Consider the following 23,429-nt stretch of genomic DNA (forward strand, 5'->3'; position numbering starts at 1 on the left):
TCGTTTTTTACGTGGTGGCCAGCACGAAATACCCTACGGGGAAAGGACGCCTCACATGCCGGGAGACGGCCGCAAGGCGGCCGCTGGGGACGTGACACATTAACGGGATGGAGGTTGGGTTTAGGAAAAACACTACAGGGAAAGGGTGCCTCACACGACCGGGAGACAGCCGCGGCGGACGCGCGACAATAACGGGACGGTTGTGATTAGGAAGACCACGGGAACCAAAACGCCACACGCGGGACGCGATCCCCGCTTTCGGCTCTTTATACTACTCTCTACCATTTTCGTGCTGTGACCACGAAATATGCTTCCCATTGAAATACATTACTTCACATTTTCGTGCTGGCCACCACGAAAAAAAAGAGAAAAACGTCCCCGTGAACACGTATCAATAGATTAAAATAACGTGACATTTAAACCAACTGCCGTGAGACTGGGCTGGACACAGAGACACTGATACAGATATACAACAGAGAATTATAATTATGATTCATAATAATTATAGCAGTTGGTATGATGAACTGTGGCAATTACAGTAACAATAAAGATAATGGAACTATGACTAGAAGTAATATTAGTAGCAGGGTGTTGCGGGGCATAGTAGGGCATAGCAATGTGTTTACATATGGGGGTTCCCATGTACCGTCTTCCACTGCCACCCTGCCAAGATCTCTCGCTACCCCTTTGCCACCTCATGTGAAATGTTCTAGATCCACCACTGCTTTAAGATCAGATGGCTGTTGGTTTACAGTCTCACTGCTTCTGCAAACATGCTTTTGGGAAAACCTGGCAACACAATGTAATACTGATGTAGATAAATGTGCTACTAAACAGAGTTCAGTTCCCTTTCTGCTGAATGTTACCAATGATCAAGACTGCTTTTATTTCACACCACAGACATTTATTGATTTATTTATTGTTAAAAAACAAATACATTCAGTTCTACCGTTACAGAGTTAAAAAGAAAAGATCGTGTTGTACCCAACGTTAGCATCAAATTACAAGGAACTAACTCCTGAAGGGAATTCTGGCAAAAAACACAGGCCCGAAGGCCAGAAAAGATCTGACTCCAGTTACTCGAACCACTCTAGTTCCTGGGCGTCTGTTGATGAGACTTGTGATACCAGAACTCAATGATCAAAACTGAGACGATAGACTCAAGTTTAGCAAAGTTTACTAAGTCCAGCAGTTAAGTTTACAGAACACAATTGTGGGTTCCCAAAAAGAGACTAAGTTTCCCTAGCTTCAGACATCAAATGTACGGAGCTCAGGTCAGCAAAGTCTCTGTCGATCTGTGAGCCCCGAATCTGCAATATCCCTCAACCTTTATCCTTTTCCTTGATGGGGTGTTATCCTCCGTCTCCAGGCAGATTCTACTATCTTCATACACCACACACATTGGGGCCTCTTTATGGTGTAACTGTAACACACACACCAACCTAAAAGCTATTTATTGTTATTCTACTTCTCTGTCTGTTATAAAACAGTTTCTAACATACAATCACATTCCTAAACTATAATAATCTGTAATCAAAGCTAAAGCTAAATCATCTGTGCGTCCGAGTCTATTCATTGTAGAGGGAATACAAGTGTGTCCTCACACACGTGCAGGGTTGGGGCCTCTTTGTGGTGTAAATGTAACTTCCTCTTCTTGTTCTTGTAATCTTTTCTCCTCGCCCGAACACACACACCAACCTAAAAACTATTTTCTGTTTTTCTACTTCTCTGTCTGTTATAAAACAGTTTCTAACATACAATCACATTCCTAAACTATAATGTTTAGGTATAACTATAATGTAATCAAAAGCTAAAGCTAAACCATCTGTGCATCCAAGCCTATTCATTGTACAGGGAATACAAGTATGTCCTCCCTGGAACTTGTGACCAACGTCTTATGACTACACACAACTCACAGCAATGAGCAACACAATATAATATGAACTTTAATACTGAGAATAACACGTCTAAATAATAGTAATATTTCTACACTCGTCACTTTGATTGGCCAATCAACTTGCCCGACATAGAGTCTTACTGTACCGGGCCATCGAGCCATCGAGCCATCGAGCCATCGAGCCATCGAGCCATCGAGCCATCGAGCCAACGAGCCATCGGGCCATTGGGCTATCGAGGCATTGCTTATGTCGAACCCTTTTTAGTATCTCAAAAATAATGACTTACATCAAAACTACACATAGACAACCAACACATTCTCTGGGTTGCAACGCACGTTTAACTGACATATGGCACAAGAACGGGACAGTTAGGTTTAGGAAAAGATAAATCACATTAACCTTTAACCTTACTTACACCAAGCCCTTTCCTGTCACATTATGACTCACTGTGAGCTCATTCTTCTCTCTATCTGCAAGTCTTCATCTCAAATTAACATCGAGATCTCCAACTATCTGGGAAGGGGGGGGGGACATGTCTGCATGGATTTTAAAAAAGGGATAAAAACATCGAAAAAATTGTTGGGAATAAATCTTGTAAAAAAACGTCAAAAGGCAACAAAAACTTTGAAAAATAACTAAAACTTGGGAAAAAGCCCAGTTTTGTATATTACGCCTTCGACAGCTCAAAACAACAATAATAATGTTTCATCTAAACATCCATATTTACCTTTATAAACACATATCTTTTAGCTTTTTAAAACCTTTTGTTGTTTCATTCAGCCGTCTCCTTTACCGCTGCAATCAGTTTACTACCCTTTATATTAACAACCATTATTCTGTTTATATTCTTTCATATTTAATCTGCTGACTCCTGTTACTGTTTGCTGCTGCCGGTATAAAGTTTGAACTTATTTTATCATTCAGTTCAGATATTATTTCTACATAAAAAGATGGAACACATTAACGTTTAGGAAGTGAATAGTTGTTTACTATTATAAACACCACCCTAAAACTACAGACTCCATCAGACCTGTCGTTCAGACCTTCAGTGGTGATATCTTCAAATTACCATCAGTGTAAATGAATGGAAACATCTTCTCAGTGAAAGTGTGTGTGAAGGTGTGTATGTGGATGTTAGTATCAGGATCAGAGAACGACAGCTTTCCTCTGTTCCAGTCCAGAGTCACTCTGATCCTCTGGAGATGCTTCTTAAACGGGAGAACAGTGAGTGGATCTGATGGAGACACTATTGAGTATTCACCTTCATTGAACCCTATTGTCCATAATCCAGACTCTATGTCTCCCTTCCTCTGGGCAGACTCTGCTAACACACCCAGTTCCCAGGTTGTACTGTCTCCAACCTTGACATCCCAGCTGTGAGTCTCTGAGTTAAAGCCCTCAGAGCCCAGGACAGAGAAAGAATAATGAATCCTCTCTGGATTATCAGGAAGCTGCTGATACTCTCCCCATTTCACACTGGTCAGATCTTCAGTCAGGATGAGTTCTGGATGAGCAGTGTTTGGGTCCAGAATCAGAGGAGTGTAGGAGACCATGTCCTTCATCTTGTTCCAGATGTTGAAGCTCAGGTTGCCCAGGTGTTTGGCCTCGTCTATCAGAGCTCCTGAGAGCAGCTGTGGATCATCCAGCAGGGGGCGCTGCTGGACTCTTTCCACTGCAGCCTTGTAGTTGATCAGGAATGAGATGTCTTCAGCTCTCAGCTGCTCCTCTGTGGCTCTGACTGTGTCTGAAAGAGCTGCTATCTCTCTGCTCAGAGCCTCCAACTTCTCCTTCATCCTCTGACTCTTCTGCTCCTCTTCCTCCCTCAGTGCAGCCAACCTGGCCTCCTCTTCCTCTTCTAGAAACTGGTGAAGCTTCTTAAACTGATCCTTAATCTGCGTCTCTGTGCGTCGGGCCTGGACCTTCATGTGTTCTGCTGTTTCATCACACTTCACTTTAACTCGTTCAAATTTCTCTATCTTCTCCTTTAAGGGCTCCAGAGTTTCCTGGAGTTCCTTCTTGTGTTGTTCTGCAGCTTCATCGATGGGTCTGATTATGTGGTTGGAGTGTTTTTCTGAATGTAGACAGACGAGACACACTGGCTGCTGATGGTCCAGACAGAAGAGTTTGAGTTTCTCAGAGTGCAGACTGCAGAGAGCCTCTGAAGCTCTCTGATCTCTCTGCTGTAAGAAACTCTCACACAGCTTCTTTAACTCCAGGTTACGAGGTGGTTCTGTCCATTTTGTTCTTTTCCTACAAACTGGACACGACTGTGCCTGGTTCTCTCTCCACCAGCTCTCCAGACAGTCTTTACAGAAGCTGTGGCTACATGACAGAACAACAGGATCTCTAAAGACTTCATGACAGACTGAACAGCAGAAATCCTCCTCTGACATGGAAGCCATTTTGTCTCTGAGAGCAGCTGAAAACAGTAGAAACAGCAGACGTTAAAACAGAAAGTCAGTTGTGTTTCCCTCCCTCGCACACGGGACAAGTTTACCTTCAGGGCGGTCTGCCAGAAGGGTTTATTTTAACCAAAACCACTATCCTTTCCTAAACCTAACTAAGTAGTTTTGTTGTCTAAATCTAAGAGATTTCTGGCAGAAAGCCCTTCTGGTAAACGTCTCACGTGTGCCCCAAGTCCACAGGAACAGCGCCATGTCTTAAAGCAACCATACCCCTCTGACCCAGAAAGACTTTTCACATAGACTTTGCATGGCGAAAAAAACTTCTATATTTCAGTGGATATTTGTTTTGGGTACATCAACTTACCAGCCTGAACACTTTTTTTTGGAAGCTGCCCAGTACTACCACAGTCTGATCTGATCACATTCATACCTGGAAGCTACCCAGTACCACCACAGTCTGATCTGATCACATTCATACCTGGAAGCTGCTCAGTACTACCACAGTCTGATTTGATCACATTCAAACCTGGAAGCTACCCAGTACCACCACAGTCTGATCTGATCACATTCATACCTGGAAGCTGCCCTGTACTACCACAGAAGCACAGCCTCTGCGCGCGTTGGGGTTACTGGCGGACACCGCTCCTTGCGACTGTGCATTTGCGCTACACTCAGACACTGCAAGTCGTCACCAATGAAAAGGGAACGCCCTGCTGAGTTCAATGATACCTCACACAATAGTGTACAAGAAACGGATCTGGGCTGCAGCAGATGCTGAAGGTATGCTCTCAGTATGGCCTTGATTATGACATAAAGTATAATGCTAAGCAAAGTCACATAATGATAGTTAGAAGTGACGAAGACAGGAAATCAACTTTTCCGACTTTTTATTTGTCAGATAGTCCTCTTGCTGTGTGTGAGGAAATTAAATATTTAGGTCATGTCATATCTGATGACTGGACGGATGACAAAGACCTCTACCGACAGCGCTGTAAAATTTACTCTCAAGCTAACATGCTTATAAGGAGATTCTCTATGTGCTCTGACTCTGTGAAGTGCTCTCTGTTTAGAACCTACATCACACCGCTATATACTGCTCAATTGTGGTCTAATTATAAGAAAAAGAGTATGCAGAGGCTGAAGGTAGCAGACAATGATGCAATGAGGGTGCTGCTCTGTGTCCCTAGGTGGCAGAGTGCCAGTCAGTTGTTTGTGTCCACTAGAGTGCCAACGTGTGAGACACTCTTAAGACAACTGATGTTTAGTTTTATGTGTCGCTTGGACAAGTCAGAGAACCACATAATTGAAGCTCTAGTCAGCCCTCTGAAAAGCTGCTATAGATACACTTCTAGGTTAAGACGACATTAGTGCAATAGCCTGTATATCCTATAGGCTAATATGCAATTTTTATGTATTTTTGTATCTCCTTTTTATACTATGTATACTGTATTATGTGTTATATGGACCTGTGTCTGCAATAAAGCTTATATATATATTAGTTATTAAAGGGGGCATGGCTTAATCATATGGGGCGGGGAAAATCATCACTAATGAAAAGGGAACTCTATGCTGAGTTCAATGATACCTCACACAAGACTCCACATTAAAACGGGCAATTAGTTATGAAAAGGGGCGTGGTCAAAGCATAGGGGGTGGGTCAAACCATCACTAATCAAAAAATAACTCTCTGCTCTGCTGAGTTCAATGATACCTCACACAAGACTCTACCTTAAACGGTTCAAATGTTATGAAAGGGGGCGTGGCCTGAGTAAGTGGGCGTGGTTAAAGTATAGGGGCCGGCTCATTATCACATTCAATTCAATTTCAATTCAATTCAATTCAATTCAATTTTATTTATAGTATCAAATCATAACAAGAGTTATCTCGAGACACTTTACAGATAGAGTAGGTCTAGACCACACTCTATAAAGCCCCAACAATTCCAATAGTTCCCCCAAGAGCAAGCATTAGCAGTGGCTATTGCGACAGTGGCGAGGAAAAACTCCCTTTTAGGAAGAAACCTCGGCAGACCCAGAATCTTGGTGGGCGGTGTCTGACGGTTGGGGTTATGACGGTACAGGATGTAGCGTGGCACAGCAGAGCATGGGTGGACGCGGTGGACGCAGCAGGACGTAGCCGGGCATTGCAGGGAATTGCAGAGCGTAGCAGGGTGTAGCAGGTCCATAGCCACAGCTGCACCCAAGACCCAGGTCTTGGTGTCGCCCTAATCCGAGGCGATGTTCTGGGCGAAGAAGAAACATAAGGACTCCGGGGAGTAAACTCCCCAGAGCTAGGTGAGTAACAAGCACTTCTGAGACAGGATGTGCATAAAAGGAAACAAAAGAAAAGAGCGTGTCATAAGAAGGAACTTCCTCGGCAGTCTAGAATTATAACAGCATAACTAGGAGAGGCACTATATTATTGATTTTACGATAGGTAAATCTGATGACTGTAAAGAGAAGCAGAGAAAAGCAGGGGTGCTGTGTCTGCAGCTATGCACCCTGCCCCGCCGGTCTAGGTGTTCACTGCAACTCCTCACTCCCTAACTATAAGCTTTATCAAAGAGGAGAGTTTTCAGTTTAGTCTTAAATGTAGCGACGGTGTCTGCCCCCCGAACCCAGATTGGGAGCTGGTTCCACAGGAGAGGAGCCTGATAGCTGAAGGCTCTGCCTCCCATTCTACTTTTAGAGACTCTAGGAACCACAAGTAACTCTGCATTCTGGGAGCGTAGTGCTCTAGTGGGACAATAAGGTACTAAGAGGTCCTCAAGATATGAAGGAGCTTGACCATTTAGAGCTTTATAGGTCAGAAGAAGGATTTTAAATTCAATCCTGGATTTTACAGGAAGCCAATGGAGAGAAGCTAATACAGGAGAAATATGATCTCTTTTCTTAGTTCTTGTCAGAACACGTGCTGCAGCATTCTGGATCAGCTGGAGAGTCCTAACGGACTTATTTGAGCATCCTGATAATAAGGAATTACAGTAGTCCAGCCTGGAAGTAACGAATGCATGGACTAGTTTTTCTGCATCGTTTTGAGACAGGATGTTCCTGATTTTGGCAATGTTACGAAGGTGAAAAAAGGCTGTTCTAGAGGTTTGTTTTAGATGGGCGTTAAAGGATAGATCCTGATCAAAAATAACTCCTAGATTTCTGACAGTAGTGCTGGAGGCCAGGGCAATACCATCCAGGGTAATTATATCTTCGGCTAATGAGGTTCGTAGGTGTTTCGGGCCCAGCACAATAACTTCGGTTTTGTTTGAGTTTAACATCAGGAAATTGTAGGCCATCCATGATTTTATATCTTTAATGCAAGCTTGAAGTTTAGCTAGCTGGCTGGTTTCGTCTGGCTTGATTGACAGATATAATTGGGTGTCATCCGCATAACAGTGAAAGTTAATTGAGTGTTTCCTAATAATATTGCCTAGAGGAAGCATATATAAGGAGAATAGAATTGGTCCAAGCACTGAGCCTTGAGGAACGCCATGGTTAATTTTAGCGTAATTGGAGGGTTTATTGTTAACATTAACAAATTGCGATCGATCAGAGAAGTAGGACTTAAACCAGCTTAGTGCGATTCCTTTAATGCCAACTAAATGTTCCAGTCTCTGTAAGAGGATGGTATGGTCAATAGTATCGAATGCAGCACTAAGATCTAATAAGACAAGTACGGAGACAAGTCCTTTGTCTGATGCAGTTAGAAGATCGTGATTGATTTTCACCAGTGCCGTCTCTGTGCTATGATGCTTTCTAAATCCTGACTGAAAGTACTCAAATAAGCTATTGCTATGTAGGAAATCACATAACTGATTAGCGACTACTTTCTCAAGGATCTTGGAGAGAAAGGGAAGGTTAGATATAGGTCTATAGTTGGCTAAGACCTCAGGATGATCGAGGGTGGGTTTTTTCAGTAGAGGTTTTATCACAGCTACTTTAAATGACTGCGGTACATAACCTGTCAATAAAGACATATTTATCATATCTAGCAATGAAGTGTTAACCACGGGTAACGCTTCTTTAAGTAGCCTCGTTGGGATGGGGTCCAAGAGACAGGTAGATGGCTTAGCTGAAGAGACCTTTAGCATTAATTGTTGAGGGTTTATAGGATAAAAGCAATCTAAGTATATGTCAGGTCTAGTCGTTCTTTCTAGCAGTCTGTCAGTTAAAGGTGACCCATTAGAGGTTGGGGGCAAGAGGTGATGAATAGTATCTCTAATTGTTATAATTTTATCGTTAAAGAAACTCATGAAGTCATCACTACTCAGAGCTATAGGAATAGATGGCTCAATAGAGCTGTGGCTATCTGTCAGCCTGGCTACAGTGCTGAGAAGAAACCTTGGGTTGTTCTTATTTTCTTCTATTAGTAATGAATAGTAGTCTGATCTGGCATTTCTTAGGGTCTTCCTATAGGTTTTCAGACTGTCTTGCCAGTCTAAACGAGATTCTTCCAGTCTGGTGGAACGCCATTTACTTTCAAGTTTGCGCGAGATTTGCTTTAATTTACGAGTGTGGGAGTTATACCAAGGTGCTAGTTTCCTTTGCTTCATCGTCTTCTTTTTAAGGGGAGCAACAGAGTCTAAAGTCGTCCGTAGGCAGGCCGTAGCACCGTCTACGAAATTATCAATTTGAGAGGGACTTAAGTTTACATAAAGATCCTCTGTTATATTACGGCACGGTAATGAGTTTAGTGCTGTTGGAATATCTTCCTTAAATTTAGCTATAGCACTGTCAGATAGGCTTCTAGCGTAGAAGCTTTTATCTAATTTCGTATAATCGGGTAGTAAGAATTCGAAAGTTATTAAGAAGTGGTCTGATAATAAAGGATTTTGCGGGAATACTATTACGTCTTCAATTTTGATGCCATATGCCAGCACAAGGTCAAGGGTGTGGTTAAAACAGTGCGTGGCCTCGTGCACACTCTGACTGAAACCAATTGAGTCTAGTAGTGAGTTGAAAGCAGTACTAAGGCTATTGCTGTCACCGTCCACATGGATATTAAAATCACCTACAATAAGTACTTTGTCTGATTTTAGGACTACACATGATAAAAACTCTGAGAATTCCGATAAAAATTCAGAATATGGACCTGGTGCTCGGTAGACAACAACAAATATAATTGGCTGTACTGTTTTCCATGTTGGATGCTGAAGGTTAAGAACGAGATTTTCAAAAGAGTTATAATTTAGTTTAGGTTTAGGATTAATTAACAGGTTTGAGTCAAATATGGCTGCAACTCCCCCTCCTCGGCCTGAGCTTCTAGGAATTTGAGTATTAATATGAGTGGGAGGAGTGGCTTCATTTAGACTGACATACTCTTCATGGCCCAGCCATGTTTCAGTTAGACAGAATAGATCAATTTGATTATCGGATATCAATTCGTTTACTAGTATTGCTTTAGAAGACAGAGATCTGATATTTAGTAGACCGCATCTAATTTTCCTATCCTGTTCTATCATTGCAGTGGTAGTTGTAATTCCAATTAGGTTGTTAAGTATTGCCCCTTTTTTGGTTACCTGTGGCTGACGTGAACTGGATGCTAAATTGACTATGTTTGCAGTCAACTTCTTACTACTTAGGGGATTCAACACTTTGTATGGTCTATTGTTGATTATAACTGGAATAGTACTAGTACTACATGTGACCCTGCAGAAAACATTTTCAGATTCATTCACTTGTAAAGTGCCATTAGGATCAATACCTGGGGGGCATGAATCTGTGATATTTTCAACAGAATGTCAATATATGTCAATGTATGTAATATAATATGTCACATGTAGACCACACATTCTAAGTTTCATTTAAATCAGATGATGTTTGTCATATAAGGCTGATTTCCTGTTGCCAGCGGGGGGTGCTATGACCAAAAGTCAATATTGTCCTGTATATGTCCTCAGGCCTGGACTCTTGTTGATTGTGTGAAATTTCAAGCAGATATGACAATTTACACTGTAGTTACAGCCACTTTCTCGTTCATCACTAAACACTCAAAATGGCCACCACGCCACGCCCACACCGTTTGACGAAAAGTTTTTCTTTTTAATAACTTTTCATCTTTAAGGTGTTGAGATGATACAGACCAAGTTTGAAGTACATCGGATGAAATCTCTAGGAGGAGTTCGTTAAAGTATAGCACCTTGACTTTTAGGCCTACTTCCCGCCACTAGGGGGCGCTATGACTTTAAGTAAATATCGGCATATAGATGTCCTCAGAGTTGGACTCTTATGAATCCTGAAAAGTTTCGAGCCAATTGGACAATGTACACTCAAGTTACACCCATTTCCTGTTTTGATGGTGAAACGCACCGCCACGGCCATGCCCTATGACGAAAAGTTTTTCTTTTAACAACTTTTCATCTTTAATGTCTTAAGATGGCACAGACCGAATTTGAAGTTGATCGGATGAAATCTCTAGGAGGAGTTCGTTAAAGTACGACATGTGGAAATGGCCAAAATCGCACTAATTTCGAAGTTTCAATTCAAAATGCCAGACTTCCTGTTGGGTTTAGGGTATGGCTCCAATGACGTTTTTTGTAGGTATTTACATGTTACATATGTGTACCAAGTTTTGTGAGTCTACGTTAAATGTACTGCAGGGGCTCAATTTTTTTAACTTTGTAGGGGGCGCTAGCGAGCCATTTTTGTGCGCCTATTCCCGAAACCCTTAAAATACGTAAAGTTTCACCAGACTTGATGCGACTGCCAAATTTTGTGAGTTTTTGAGTATGTTAAGCCCCTCAAAAAGACGATTAATTTGCCGGCCGAAGGAAAAAGAGTAATTCCTTCAGTTTCAATAGGGCCTTCACCGCTGTCGGCGCTCAGGCCCTAATAATTAAAGCTGCAAGCAGCGATGACGGCCCCTCGCCCCTCGCCCCTCACCCCTTGCCTCTTGCCTCTTGACGGACGCAATTTCACAAACTTGGCCACACATTCTAAATTTCATGTAAATCGGAATAACTTTTGCCAAGATACAACCGTTCCTGTTTCGACACCCACCTACAGGAAGTTGGTCCTCCATAACTTGCGCATTGTTTTACTTATAAAAATTCTTTTGATGACTTTTTGTCATGAGGGTCCTCCGAGTCTATGTGCAAGTTTTCGTGCTGATCGGACTCACGCCCCACACTGTAAGAAAAGATACACCATATCTACTCAATAAAAATGAGGCAACAGATTACAAGCAATATTATTAATTAAATTTCACATGGTTTGGTATTGAGTAAATATGAATTAAATGAGACCCTTAATAGTTATCTATTTAAAACAGTACAGAATTAATTATAACCTAAACAAAAATATTGAGTTGATTTGAAAACGATAAACTCCCTAATGTAGTAATGTATAGTACTAATAAAAATTATTTTAATTCTACATATCAATGATATATAATTGAGTAATAATCATCTACATTAATCTGCACATCGATTTGAATTTAATCAATGCAATGAATTAAATCTAAATATTCTTTCATAGGAATAACTAGTCTATGGCCCAGAAAGTACAGAACTTAACAAATACTCAAATAAGAATTTTATTAGCAATTCACTTTTATGCTTTCGACTCATTGGAGTAGTGCTGGGCAGTATACCGGTATACGGATATTAATTTCCCATATGATATGAATTTTTCACATACCGTAATACCGGTGCAATGCCGCAGAGAACGCTACGGCCGAATTAATCTGCAAGTGACTTCAGAACGGGAGCCCTGTTAACTTCGTACCCTTCTCACTCATGGTTGTAAATTTACAACGACAATTAACCCACAACTAACTCTCTTTAATAGGATAAAACACCATAGCACACAACTATTTGTGACTTTAACAATTTCTAACACTAATAATTTTACATTTAGCCTACAAATTTACACAGCCGAACAGCATGCTGGGTAACATTATAGCTGCTAGCTAACTAGGTTGACAGGAAGTGCTTTTCAATTAAAATTAGCCTGATTACATTGATTTGAATTAACTCAATATTCTATTTGGGATTAGATAAATATAATGCTTATGTTTTATTTAACTACAATGGTTGGATTTTATTCCAAACATTTTTATTTGAAATTTAATTAAATATTTGCCTCAAAATCAAAAACACAATCATATTGAATATATTTTACCTAATACATTAATTCAAATCTACATGACCACAGAATCATTTCTTACAATGCAGGAGCAGTTAGACAAAGTAGGTTTCCCTACTAGACGTATGTGACATCTCACATTTACCAACAAAACGTACAGCGAAAGACCGCGCAAAACATTTCAGACCGTCCTGCCAACGTATACATTTTAACATCAATGTACGCTGTAACGATTTTTCATTCTAAAGCCGCTGAAGCTGCTGCTGTTTCAATCTGTCGGCTCTCTGCAGCGGGCGGGGCTGCTGCTCCATTTCCCCCGCGACTGACACGCGCACGCATGCACACACACACACACACACACACACACAATCACACACGGTGGATGCAGGGAAAAACGCAGATGAGACGTACAGGATGACCTAAATTGAGGACAGCTACTCTTGTTATTGTAAGTGCAATGATAAGTTAAAGTCCAATAAGTCCTTTATCAAACCGTATGAATGTGTCCCAGCCCAGGATAGGAAATTAACTAACAATGTAAAGATCAACAAGCCACTGCCATTAATCATATTTGATTAATTCAATAAATTATTATTTTGTGTCTTAAATCCACCAGCTGTTTTCATATTATACCAACATCTGCAGCATCCTGAGCCTTTTTGGTAAGGTTCCTAGAAAATCTCAGCCCAGAGTAATTAATTAATAGTAATAATTATTATTCTCCCCAAAACAAGTTTCCTTTTTATTTATTTTTTTATTTTTAAGAACTATACAAAAAAATTGCAACTTTTTTGCAACAACTCATGTGTTATGGTGCACATTCACCAGTGTTTTGTTGTTGTGGTGGCGTAGGCTACTCCTGATTTTGTCATCTCATCTCTTATATGCAGTGGCGTAACAAGCCAACACAGGATTATCAAGGCTGCCCCCCCCACTACAGCACGTGATGACGGAGCAATGTCCACGAGTAGGCTACCATCAATAGGACAGGATAGGATCATAGAGACACAGCAAGTCCTGGTTTACACCTTTATGAGGCAAAAAAAACACTGGCTGGTGGTCAAAAAAGTTAACTTCATGCCCTGCACACACACACACACACACACACACACTATTCATGCTAATAGACATGTGACCCCTTGATTCAAACAGAGCTTTTTACATACGCGGAGTTTGCGGGGGTAACTGCATTGTTTAAAAAATGAGTGGAATAATTACTTCTGGCATGACCAGATATTTTATAAATATTTTAAATACAGTTTTTCACGATCACTATGACAATTTTTTCAATACTTTTAACAACCTACCTAAACTCTTAACGCACCAACACACCTACAACACACGATTGGCAAAACAGTTAATTTCATGCTCAACATCACACATTGTAAACTAAACTCCAATATGGACTTTCAAAATACAATAATTCACTAACACAATACACTATGTCCACCAAAACAATGCAAAACATGTGTCTAAGTCAAATAATTCTTCCAAAACACTAACACATGTTCTCTTCCAACAGGAACATTTAGTCAATCACTGCACAATGTCATAAAAACACTAACATCAGATGGAATTACAGAAACTGCATTATTTTACAGTTTTTCCTCAATTGCTTAAACACATTTGCCCACTCTGACATCACATTTTCAAACCAGTTAACACACAGGATCAAACTGAAGCTCAATGGCCAAAATGACGCATTTTGTTAGCAAAATGCTCTAATACTCACAAAACATTAAAAGCATGCAACATAAGCAAATATTTCCATCAAACACCACAACTTGTGGTCAAATTAATTTATTCTTTCAATCAATCATTACACAATGGACAACAAAATACAAAATACAGCCATCAATATGAAATATGACACTTTACAAACTCAAATGGATACTGAAAAAAAAAGAAAAAAGCTATCAAAGGAAACTTATGGGTGGAAATACCTTTAAAAAAAAAAAAAAAAGATATATTTTATCTTTCACATTTAGTCCATTCGTTCTTGACGATTATGCCACAGGTTCTCATCAACATCGCATTGAATGTTTTCCCTTGCAATGCACCGAGGGAAATACCTCCTTGCATGGCGCATCCATCCCTGGCAGTCCTCTGCACCTATTGCCAGGCAACCAGCATTCATTGCCTCCAGGAGGGGCATCTGCTCATATGGCCGGTGATCATACACCTTCCACCTCCAAGCAGAGAAGAACTCCTCGATAGGGTTCAGAAAAGGGGAGTATGCAGGAAGGAAGTGCATCATAATACGAGGCTGTGCTGCAAACCATTCGTTCACAAGGCGAGTGTGATGGAAAGCCACATTGTCCCAAATTATGACATACAGAGTCATGCCAGGCCTCAACAGCCCTCTCTCTTCGGGTGGAATCAGTATTTCTTTCAATGAATCAAGAAATGTGATGAGGCGTTCTGTATTGTATGGGCCAATGGTTGGTATCTGGTAAAGGACCCCATCATTGGAGATGGCAGCACACATGGTGAGATTGGCACCCCTCTGACCTGGCACTGTGACAGCGGCCCTCTGCCCAATGACGTTCCTCCCGCGTCTCCTCACTTTACAGAGGTTGAAGCCGGCTTCATCCACAAAAATTAATTTGTGATGTGCCCCCTCAGCTTCAAGCTCCATTATTCTCTAAGAAAAAGAACAAATTCATAAAGCAAATTACAGTATTCCAGTCGCATGCAACTATGGTAAACAAGGTATTACAATAACAAAATCTGTACCTGCACATCCTGGAATCGTGCCTCCTTTACGATGTCAGAGTTTCTTTGAAATGGACCTCGGTACAGCTGCTTCATTCTGACATGTTGTCGTTTAAAGACTCGATCTATAGTTGCCAAACTCACACTGTTTATATTTCTAAATGCTCCCTGATCTGCAATTACTGCTGCCTGGATTTCACGCAGTCTGATTGCATTGTTTGCCACTACCATATCTACCATATCTACAATGGCAGACTCCTGTTCAATACTAAATATCTTTCCTCTGCCACCAGTGTGTGGTAATGTGTGGATCCTATAAAGTAAAAGCAAAAAGCATGTCAAAATTGACATTACTGTATGACAGTCACATAAATGGGATTGATAAAACATCTGCATTACTGTAGACACAGTTTGTTCTGCTAACAGGGCAATACAGTAAAGCTGAAATACACAGTGGTATACATTACAGTAACACTGTGAATTACCTGTTCTCATTCCCAAAAAGCCTGACAATAGATACCACAGTGCTCCGAGTCAGAATGGGCTGGACCCTTTGTCCAGCCTCTCTAAAGGACAAGCCATGATTTATGACATGGTCAATAATTGTTGCCCCAATTTCATCTGAAACTTGAGCTGGATTTTGTCCTCTTGCTGCTGCAGCTCCTCCACCACGCATACGGGCTCCTCTTCCTCTGGCCCCTCTGCCATGGCCTCCACCACGCATACGGGCTCCTCTTCCTCTGGCCCCTCTGCCATGGCCTCTTACTCTACGGCCTCTTTGATCCATGCTTGCAAATAGCAACACAGAGGTGGCATCTTTTATAGATGGATGAGGACTGATTGCTGATTGAAGAGTTGTGCAAATGAGTTTCACACAGGTGCATAGAGTTTTCTAATTATGCAAGTACTTTCTATCAGCTGTGAATAGATGTTTTCCTTTTGTTCACCACAGTGAATCCAATAGAGTTCGGGGTCTTTCAATGAGATCTGTGGTAACTGTTTTGACAAAGGGTGTGAAAAATGTGTGAAACAAATGAAAAAGTGTTAAAACATTTGCAAGAGAAGACTTCTGCTGTGCTAATAATGTGATGATGAAGATAAAGCGGATCCCAGTTTCATTTAGTGTGTCTTAGCAAATGAGAAAAACTGTAATTATCTATTTTTTTTTTTTTATTCTTTTCTTTCTGTTCTTATGCTTCTTTATGTAGCATTTTGTCTGTATGTAGGATATACCCTACCTTGTCTTTTTGTTTGTGGGCGGCAAAATGTAGGCTCACTTTACTCCAAATGTATACTTGTACGGATAGGTTATGAGGCTGCATGGGGATTGGGGAGGGTGGGGAATGGGTAGAAGACGTTTGTGTAAGTAATGTATATTGTGCTGTATATTTGTGTATTTATGTACATGGCAGCACTGTTGCGCTATGTACAATTGTATAGAAAACGTGTGAAAATAAAATAAAAATAAATAAATAAAAAAAAACAAAAAAAACAATGTGGAATAAAACGTATAAATGTCCAAATCTACACAAAACGCGCAATCAATTAAGAAGCTGACAACAAATGTATATACATGGCATTTAGGATACCTTTATTACAGTGTTGGCACGGTAAGATGTCCAGACTAGTGCAACAGTAATTTTCGTTTTTTGCGTCCTGCATATGTGTCAACAATGGTCTCCGGGGAGAGCCAGAGCCATTAAAATATATTTTTTTACTAAAGCTGTAAATGAAATCTGATGTATTACAGACCACCATTTAGTTGTTTTGTGTTACAGTTTTTCACGATCGCTATGACACTTTTTTCAATACTTTTAACAACTTTCCTAAACTCTTAACGCAGTTAGCACAACATCTGTCTGTGAAGGCTATACAATTAACACATTTCTTGTTGCTTTGACACAAAATGCATACAGCTAACACACATTTAAAATGCTTGAACTTCTTTTACACACAAGCTCCACCAAAACCAAAACAATGGATCTGTACTGACCAATTTGCAAATGCTTTCACTCTGTAAGTCAGAACACATAACATCATGTTCTAAACCTAACGTATAGGCTAAAGTCAAAGTGAACAGCTGCTCATATTGTAAATTGAAACACAAATATATCCTCTGCATTTTATACATGCATTTATTGAGAAACAGCTGATTGAAGTTATGCAAATAGATCAATCAGCTGATTCCCTTCTAGGAAACCCACTCAGGTGTTGAGGTTCTTTCAATCCCATGATCATATGGAAGTACATACATACAGAAAGAGGTCCTATTAGAACAATATACTGTAGATGAACACAGAAAATAAGAAAAATGCCTTCATGAGGGAGAGGAAGAGGAGTACCACAATTCTGTCTCTGTCTCCTTTTTTTCATAAACCCTACATTCTATAAAGCTACTCTGAAATGGGTCAATAATTTTTTGTATTGAATCTCTGCAGCAATAGAAACAAATTGGTGGCCGGGTTGGTTCAGTGGGTAGAGCAGGTGCACATATACTTGGAGGTTTATACCTCGACGCAGAGGTCCAGGGTTCAAATCTGACTTGTGACGATTTACTGCATGTCTTCCCCCCCTCTCTCTCTCTTTCTCAACTAGCTGTCCTGTCAAATAAAGGTGGAAAAGCCCAAAAAATAATCTTTACAGTAAAAAAAAAAATATGCATGCATTTACTAAACAAAACAAAAATGTAGAGAGGCTTCAAGAGAAACTGCAGTCCAAAACACAATCTATGATCAATTCAATATACTATTGTCTGTTGTATAAGGGCAGACCTCACACATTTACAGTTTTTCTCATTTGCTAAGACACACTAAATGAAACTGGGATCCGCTTTGTCTTCATCATCACATTATTAGCACAGCAGAAGTCTTCTCTTGCAAATGTTTTAACACTTTTTCATTTGTTTCACACATTTTTCACACCCTTTGTCAAAACAGTTACCACAGATCTCATTGAAAGACCCCGAACTCTATTGGATTCACTGTGGTGAACAAAAGGAAAACATCTATTCACAGCTGATAGAAAGTACTTGCATAATTAGAAAACTCTATGCACCTGTGTGAAACTCATTTGCACAACTCTTCAATCAGCAATCAGTCCTCATCCATCTATAAAAGATGCCACCTCTGTGTTGCTATTTGCAAGCATGGATCAAAGAGGCCGTAGAGTAAGAGGCCATGATAGAGGGGCCAGAGGAAGAGGAGCCCGTATGCGTGGTGGAGGCCATGGCAGAGGGGCCAGAGGAAGAGGAGCCCGTATGCGTGGTGGAGGAGCTGCAGCAGCAAGAGGACAAAATCCAGCTCAAGTTTCAAATGAAATTGGGGCAACAATTATTGACCATGTCATCAATCATGGCTGGTCCTTTAGAGAGGCTGGACAAAGGGTCCAGCCCATTCTGACTCGGAGCAATGTGGCATTTATTGTCAGGCTTTTTGGGAATGAGAACAGGTAATTCACAGTGTTACTGTAATGTATTCCACGGTGTATTTCAGCTTTACTGTGTTGCCCTGTTAGCAGAACAAACTGTGGCTACAGTAATGCAGATGTTTTATCAATCCAATTTATGTGACTGTCATACAGTAATGTCAATTTTGACATGCTTTTTGCTTTTACTTTATAGGATCCACACATTACCACACACTGGTGGCAGAGGAAAGATATTTAGTATTGAACAGGAGTCTGCCATTGTAGATATGGTAGTGGCAAACAATGCAATCAGACTGCGTGAAATCCAGGCAGCAGTAATTGCAGATCAGGGAGCATTTAGAAATATAAACAGTGTGAGTTTGGCAACTATAGATCGAGTCTTTAAACGCCACCATGTCAGCATGAAGCAGCTGTACCGAGGTCCATTTCAAAGAAACTCTGACATCGTAAAGGAGGCACGATTCCAGTATGTGCAGGTACAGATTTTGTTATTGTAATACCTTGTTTACCATAGTTGCATGCGACTGGAATACTGTAATTTGCTTTATGAATTTGTTCTTTTTCTTAGAGAATAATGGAGCTTGAAGCTGAGGGGGCACATCACAAATTAATTTTTGTGGATGAAGCCGGCTTCAACCTCTGTAAAGTGAGGAGACGCGGGAGGAACATCATTGGGCAGAGGGCCGCTGTCACAGTGCCAGGTCAGAGGGGTGCCAATCTCACCATGTGTGCTGCCATCTCCAATGATGGGGTCCTTTACCAGATACCAACCATTGGCCCATACAATACAGAACGCCTCATCACATTTCTTGATTCATTGAAAGAAATACTGATTCCACCCGAAGAGAGAGGGCTGTTGAGGCCTGGCATGACTCTGTATGTCATAATTTGGGACAATGTGGCTTTCCATCACTCTCGCCTTGTGAACGAATGGTTTGCAGCACAGCCTCGTATTATGATGCACTTCCTTCCTGCATACTCCCCTTTTCTGAACCCAATCGAGGAGTTCTTCTCTGCTTGGAGGTGGAAGGTGTATGATCACCGGCCATATGAGCAGATGCCCCTCCTGGAGGCAATGAATGCTGGTTGCCTGGCAATAGGTGCAGAGGACTGCCAGGGATGGATGCGCCACGCAAGGAGGTATTTCCCTCGGTGCATTGCAAGGGAAAACATTCAATGCGATGTTGATGAGAACCTGTGGCATAATCGTCAAGAACGAATGGACTAAATGTGAAAGATAAAATATATCTTTTTTTTTTTTTTTTAAAGGCATTTCCACCCATAAGTTTCCTTTGATAGCTTTTTTTCTTTTTTTTTCAGTATCCATTTGAGTTTGTAAAGTGTCATATTTCATATTGATGGCTGTATTTTGTATTTTGTTGTCCATTGTGTAATGATTGATTGAAAGAATAAATTAATTTGACCACAAGTTGTGGTGTTTGATGGAAATATTTGCTTATGTTGCATGCTTTTAATGTTTTGTGAGTGTTAGAGCATTTTGCTAACAAAATGCGTCATTTTGGCCATTGAGCTTCAGTTTGATCCTGTGTGTTAACTGGTTTGAAAATGTGATGTCAGAGTGGGCAAATGTGTTTAAGCTGTAAATACAGGCAAGTCATTTAGTTATCCTCAAGTATTCCACTTTGTTTAAACGGCGAGGTGGATCTCCTGATCGCTGTGGATTACTTTTTTTTTCTTGTCACTGGATTACGGTAAAATACGGATCTTTTTTCTTAACGTGTCTTAACGTTTGATGGTGTGACTGCGCTTGGTTTCTGCGTTTGGAGATCATCTCAACAGACTGGAGGTCCAACACTGATTGGTCACGGTTAAATTCTTTGTTGAATTTTAAGTGTCGGGGCATCCCGCCACCGTCTGCCTGGATTGGATTTCATAAGGGCAAATTGTTGATTTAATTACGGAAACATCCGTCAAATGCACAGAGCATGTACTGTAAATATACTGAATTTTCCGTTTATGGATTAACAGAAACGCACGTAAACTTAACGGAACATGTACTGGTCATTTTCTGCCAGGACATTATCCGTTTTTCTTACAGTGTGAGAGATTTCTGGCAGAAAGCCCAGAAGGTAAACGTCTCCCGTGTGCCCCTCCCTGCTGCAGAAAGTTGCCTCAGTTACTTTCACTTTGAGTATTTGAGTGTTTTTCAGTCTGCAGCAGATTACAGTTAAAGTATTTCACTTAATAAAAGGTAAATCTTACCGTCTGTCTGTCGGTGCATCTCTTCTCACTGACAACTCAACAGGAACTAACTGGGTTCCTGCAGAGTCCTAAATCACAGGGGGGGCGGGGGGGGGGTCCTCCCCTAAAAAAAAATCATTAAATAACACACTGTGTGTGGTAAATAATGTAATTATATATAAATAAAATAATATTATAATTATGTATAGTCAAACACACACACACACACACACACACACACACACACACACACACACACACACACACACACACAAAGGGTCACATATCTATTAGCACCCTTCCTTACCTCACAGTAGTTTGGTCCGTTCGTTGTGAAGAGAGACAGCAGAAATATAATTGGTGTGAATGCTGAAGGCAACAACTATGTTATTCTACATTTCTATTCTTATTCTTTTGCCAGATTTTTGCACAATAACCCTTCCACATTTTTCAACATAAAAACTACATTCAAACATCAAAATGTTCAGCTTGATTCAGAATGGTGCGCATCTATTTATAACATTCATAATTTCTGAAATATTCAACGTTTAGTGGACATTTATGCCCCATTAAAGCGGATGGACTGAATGTTCAAAGTTGACACATTTTCATACATTTTCATACATTTTCAACTGCTAGCTACTCATTCATACATTCACAGAGAAATCCATTCGAACCTTTAAACGTTCCACATCTTTCAGACATTCAGGGTTGATGTTCAACTTTCAAATCCCATTAGTACTTTTTTAAATCTTCAGTCTTCTTTGAGGCTTAGAAAAAATGCCCTTCTGCCATTTTTACATTGGTGTGTATGGGATGGAATGCTCAGACTCAGAGGGCAGGGCCCAACTGACAGAGTGGAAAGAGGCGGAACCAAAATTCTCTTTGCCTTGTGATACTATCCACAGTTTTAACTCTTACTTTTACATCAAAATGTAGTGAATATTGTGCCTTTTCTAACAATGTGCTCAGGGAGGCAATCTGACTTTCACATGAGGCACAGTGAGCTTCCAAGTGAAGCCATGTCCTGGCCTGCCTCCTTTACTAAATCCTACCAGAAATACCAGGAGAAGAAGAGAAACAGGCCCTTTTTGGACAGCGTTTGTCCTCACATTTCTTACACAACGTGTGTGTTGAGTCCTGAGGTCAGTTATCAGAGTCAGTCAGTTAGTCAGTTAGTCCATCATGACATCATGTTCGCTTACAAATAACACCTCTTTTTTTATCTTGTGTTGTGTAACTGAATGTTACTAACTATATGCATCAATAGATGGAATTGTTAATGGACGTATAACTGTTGTCATTTATATTTTAATCTATTTCTAGATGTGTTCATGTGTTTGGTTGAAGAATATTGTGAGTTGGGTTTATTTTTGACAAAAATTTATTGATTGACTTGCAACAACATGATGCGCTAGCCTTGAGTTGTATTATTTTTATTATTATTTTATTCTCTAATATTGTGTTAAATGTTCCAAATGTAAATCACTTTGAGCTGCACTCTGTGTATGAAAGGTGCTATACAAATAAAGCTTATTATTATTATTATTATTATTATTATTATTATTATTCTCCTTTTTCCTCCCCTCTTTCTCTTTTCTTTATCTACCCCTCTCCTCATTTTCTCTTCTCCTCTCCTTTTCTTCCTCTCTTCCTGCGTGCCTGTCTGTTACCCTACAGTCACATTAGCTACAATACATACATACATACATATATATATATATATATATATATATATATATATATATAAAATAAAAAGAGGTGTTATTTGTAAGCGAACATGATGTCATGATGGACTAACTGACTAACTGACTGACTCTGATAACTGACCTCAGGCCTCAACACACACGTTGTGTAAGAAATGTGAGGACAAACGCTGTCCAAAAAGGGCCTGTTTCTCTTCTTCTCCTGGTATTTCTGGTAGGATTTATGCAGGTAATATATATATACATAGAGAAAGCTCAGAAAGACTTTTTTTGTATACAAACACCAAATAAGAATGAACTAATTATACACTGTACCGTTTGAGAGAAACAGGTAAAAGAGCAAAGATACATGTCCAGGTAAGAAGTCTGAGGTTATATACACAGCTATAAAAAAGTGAAAAACAGAGCGCCTGGTTAGCTCACCTGGTAGAGCAGGCGCCCATATATAGAGGTTTACTCCTCAATGCAGTGGCCGCGGGTTTGACTCCGACCTGCAGCCGTTTGCTGCATGTCATTCCCCTTCTTTCAAGTCTAACCTCTCCTATACAGATACAGGCCTAAAATGCCAAAAAAAATTATATATATATATATATAAAAATTAATATAAAAATAAAATTATATATATATAATTTTTATATATATATATATATATATACATATATATATAAAAAAAAAAAGAAAAAACATTGAAAATTACTATATCTTTACTATAGTAAAACTATTCTTACTGTTTTTCAGAAAGTAATGGAGGTGAAAGTAATGGAAACACCACATTGATTATTATTTAGAGATGATGAAGACATCCAGTGTGATGAAGAGGACATGATGCTGGAGAGAGGCAGCATTAGTCACTATTCTCTGGTACTGGTATGCACCTTTAGTTTATTTCCAGTAATTCCATAAAGTACTAGAGACAAAATACTATATTGAAGCAAACTGCTGATTTTCATTCCTTCTTGTTTACCTTACGTACAAATTGGTATATTATAAACTATATAT

General features: G+C 40.1%; 1 protein-coding gene and 1 long non-coding RNA gene across 2 annotated transcripts; both read right to left on the reverse strand.

Annotated features, from left to right (window-relative positions):
* Window positions 1-1,160: 1,160 nt before the first annotated feature.
* LOC116064189 lies at window positions 1,161-1,772 on the reverse strand. Its single transcript, XR_004895228.1, has 2 exons — window positions 1,699-1,772; window positions 1,161-1,442 (listed from the first exon to the last, which is right to left on the reverse strand). It is a non-coding gene; the product is annotated as an uncharacterized LOC116064189 (long non-coding RNA).
* A 705-nt stretch (window positions 1,773-2,477) lies between these two features.
* On the reverse strand, window positions 2,478-20,842 carry LOC116064188 (E3 ubiquitin-protein ligase TRIM39-like). The gene is made up of 2 exons (XM_031319229.2): window positions 20,746-20,842; window positions 2,478-4,317 (listed from the first exon to the last, which is right to left on the reverse strand). The coding sequence occupies exons 1-2, from the start codon at window positions 20,762-20,764 to the stop codon at window positions 2,936-2,938; spliced, it is 1,401 nt and encodes a 466-aa protein (XP_031175089.1). The 5' UTR covers window positions 20,765-20,842; the 3' UTR covers window positions 2,478-2,935.
* Window positions 20,843-23,429: the final 2,587 nt, after the last annotated feature.

Source organism: Sander lucioperca, chromosome 15 (genome assembly GCF_008315115.2).
Source record: "Sander lucioperca isolate FBNREF2018 chromosome 15, SLUC_FBN_1.2, whole genome shotgun sequence".
NCBI classification, from domain to species: Eukaryota; Metazoa; Chordata; class Actinopteri; order Perciformes; family Percidae; genus Sander; species Sander lucioperca.